This window comes from Dendroctonus ponderosae, unplaced genomic scaffold (genome assembly GCF_020466585.1).
Source record: "Dendroctonus ponderosae isolate FM_Combo_2020 unplaced genomic scaffold, Dpon_F_20191213v2 Dpon_F_20191213_1, whole genome shotgun sequence".
Classification (NCBI taxonomy): domain Eukaryota; kingdom Metazoa; phylum Arthropoda; class Insecta; order Coleoptera; family Curculionidae; genus Dendroctonus; species Dendroctonus ponderosae.
In genome coordinates, this window is record NW_026017110.1 from 36,666,548 (window position 1) to 36,669,829 (window position 3,282).

General features: G+C 33.5%; 1 protein-coding gene across 1 annotated transcript in view; it reads left to right on the forward strand.

Annotated features, from left to right (window-relative positions):
- The window catches only part of LOC109541235 (probable E3 ubiquitin-protein ligase HERC4), a gene marked incomplete at its 3' end in the record, with an annotated part of 482,710 nt that extends 480,217 nt beyond the window's left edge, over positions 1-2,493 (forward strand). Inside the window, 2 exon segments of the mRNA XM_048665023.1 lie at positions 852-1,134; positions 2,263-2,493. Of these exon segments, the coding sequence (XP_048520980.1) occupies positions 852-1,134; positions 2,263-2,493 (514 nt within the window).
- Between the last annotated feature and the right edge of the window lie 789 nt (positions 2,494-3,282).

Below are 3,282 nucleotides of genomic sequence, written 5' to 3' on the forward strand. Positions count from 1 at the left end.
CAGGGGTGTTTCCATCTTAAGTGCGACACACTGTAAAGATAGCTACGCGTGTGCTCTTAATATTAAAAAATGGCCAAGTTCTGAATGAAATAAGAACGTAAAGTTTTCCGTATTTTCCGAGTTATCTCCGGTTCATATATCCGATCGGGTCGATCGACCTCTCACTCGCTTTGTCTTTCAATTATCTACAACTCAACCATTTATACCATCAAGATTGCTGCAATCGTTTCGATTTTACAAGCGAGCTAAACAAACGCGATTATAAAAAATGTATAAATTACATTTTGTTGTCCAAAACTTAGTGGTAATAAAGGACGGACTGCCCTGCACGTGATTGCGTAGGTGGTTTTCTAATGGGATTTATGTCAAGAACAATCCCTCTACTGCTTGGCCTAATCTATTGATTTAACGTATTACAAATTAATAGGCTTTTAATCGCATGAATTTATAGAAGAAAACTAAAAAACTAACTATTTATAGTTCATATTTTAAATATCTGAAATTAACCAAAATTTACATAATAATAAAAAAATTAAATTAAATAAGTGGTGTTCTATTAGAGATTTTTTTTTATCACTGTTGCTACTTTTATGAAGCTTTGTTTAATTGCCAATCATTTAAAAATATGCGATTAAAAAAATCACTACCCTTACCTTATAGACAATTCCATTTTTTAAGACTGTAAAGTGTTAACTTACTTTACTCTGTCGTTGGGCACCTTGTCACACACCTCGCATGTGTTTCAGTGGCAGTAGAGTTGAAGCAATTAGCCTACATTTTACTATGAAAACGAAAAGCGTTCTTGAAACGACAGCTTCTAAAAAAATGAAACCACACCTCAATATTTTCAGGTATGATTTGTGGATTGGCCATTTATAACTTCACAATAATAGATGTTCCATTTCCTCTTGCGCTATACAAAAAGTTGCTCAATGAAGTAGTTGGACTCAGTGATCTCAAAGAGTTATCGCCATTGATGGCGAATTCGTTGAAAGCGTTACTAGAATATCAGAATGACGACCTTCAGGATATATTTTGCCTTTCATTTGATATCAATAGGGATATTTGGGGAGAAATTGTAACAGTTGAGTTAAAACCCAACGGTTCAAATATACCTGTGACGCAAGACAATAAGTAAGTATGGTTCGTTTTGGATGAATTGAATAACTGTAAGGCACCTTGCATGTATGCGATTTACATTCATTTATATTACATTATTTATAAAACAGCCAATCTGACATACGTTTCGGTATGTTATTTTATCATCAGTCAATCGATAAAATAAAAAATGCTTAAACTTGTCTACTGAATTTAAAAACATATATTTTAAATACATTATTTTAAGAAATGGTTTGATAGTTTTGGACGCTTTAACTTTATTTTTTTTTTAATGACGCACAAAGTGCGCACATTTCAAAAATATCTTATATGATACAGAGTGTCTCAGGAAAGCGAGGCAAGATCAAAGTGTATTTTTTTAAATAGAACTACCCATTTTTCATTAGCTCGTGGAATGCAGCTTGAAACGCTGCATATTCACCGTAAATTGTTTTGTTCTTACTTGCAACGTTGGCAGATTATCGCCATTTTAGCAAAATTTTACTTGAAAACATGGTATCTGAAAATTCATTGCAGAGGAAAAAAACAGTTAAAGATACAAAAAAATACGCCTTTCCAATGACCACAGATCCGTTAAGAATTGTATTGAGCCTAAATGTTCAAGTTGAAACAATGTAGACTTCAATCTAAAACTTTTTAACGCATTATTACTTTTGTTTTTCAAATGGAAGTACCTGCATATTAATACGTCATTAGATAGACAATTTACAAAGTTACAAATTTGCATTTACACTTTAAGCTGTGAAATCAACCGTTTTCAAGTTATAAATTATTTTATTTAAAAATTTCTGAGTCGTTACCAGTATAGGTATATAGAACCGTGTTGTTTCCACTCGAATTATAAGCCAAATATGCGGCACCTCTTCCAACCAAGCATTTATACGTGCTGCAATAAAGGCGCGTATTTCCTCACCAGAAATTAACATACCTCCGAAGATGGTAACCCTGTGTGTCAGCGGAACGTCAGGCCCAAGCTCCTATCGACACCGATACTAAACCACATTCAAAATTAACAAAAAGGTGAATTTTTAGAACGTTTGACAAGTTGATAATTAATTTGTGTTATTTTATATTTGTTTTCAAAGATACTGAAACTTAAGCTAGTTTTTGACTGAATTAGTAATGGTTTTATGTTGTTTTCAGACAAGAGTATGTTACATTATATGTAGACTATATATTCAGAAAATCGGTCGAAAATCAGTACAACGCATTTCATGAAGGTTTTATGAAAGTTTGTGGAGGCCGGGTTTTGCTACTATTTCATTCTCAAGAACTGATGGCCATTGTGGTTGGAAATGAGAATTATGATTGGCACGCCCTAGAAGAAGCAGCAGAGTATAAAAATGGATATAAGTCTTCTGATCCAACAATAAGGTACTTTATTTATTTGACATCATTTCTGCTACTGAAATTTATCGAAGAAGAAAGATGTTTGTTCAATTTCATTTTGTTTCAAAATTGTATCTCACGAACAAAATACGTCAATATTCAGCAAACGTAATCCATGTCGTCACCTCTAACCAATTGCGCGTAAAAATGACGTTATTTATATTAAATAGCTGTGAACATATTTTATCACTATTGTTATATATATAAATAATCTGTATTTCTTACAGAAAAAGACTATCGACCCAATCGGTCTTTCTGCCCTTGTGTAGTACATATGTGTCTTAGCCTAGCTTATTCCAAAATTAATTCCTATTCCTAAGACTTGTAGAAACTCAGTGATAAAAAATAAAATTCTTGGCTTACAAAACAAATAGGTCTTAGTTCAGTTGCGTTTGTGCCTTAGCCCAGCTTATTCTAAAATTAATTCCTATTCCTAACACTCGTACGAACTAATCAGTGATAAAAAAAAGAAATTCTTGGCTTACAAAACAAACACGTCGTAGTCGTTAGTTCAGTTGCGTTTGTAGGTGTTCTAGTAAAGTATCTGTTGGGGTACGAAAACGGGAGTGTTTTGTCTGTCTTGTTAGGCTAAGGGGATTCAGTATGGTCCAGTTATGGGGGTTGTTTGTCCATTTTGTATGTAGTGTATTAGTCTTTCCGAAATGTTTGTCATGTTTGTGCGTTCGTATAGTAGTTGGTTGGAAGGGTTGTGCAGTGGGTTTTGGGGGTGTCTTATTCGTGTGATTAGTCTTAGTGCAATTTGTTCTGTTGTTT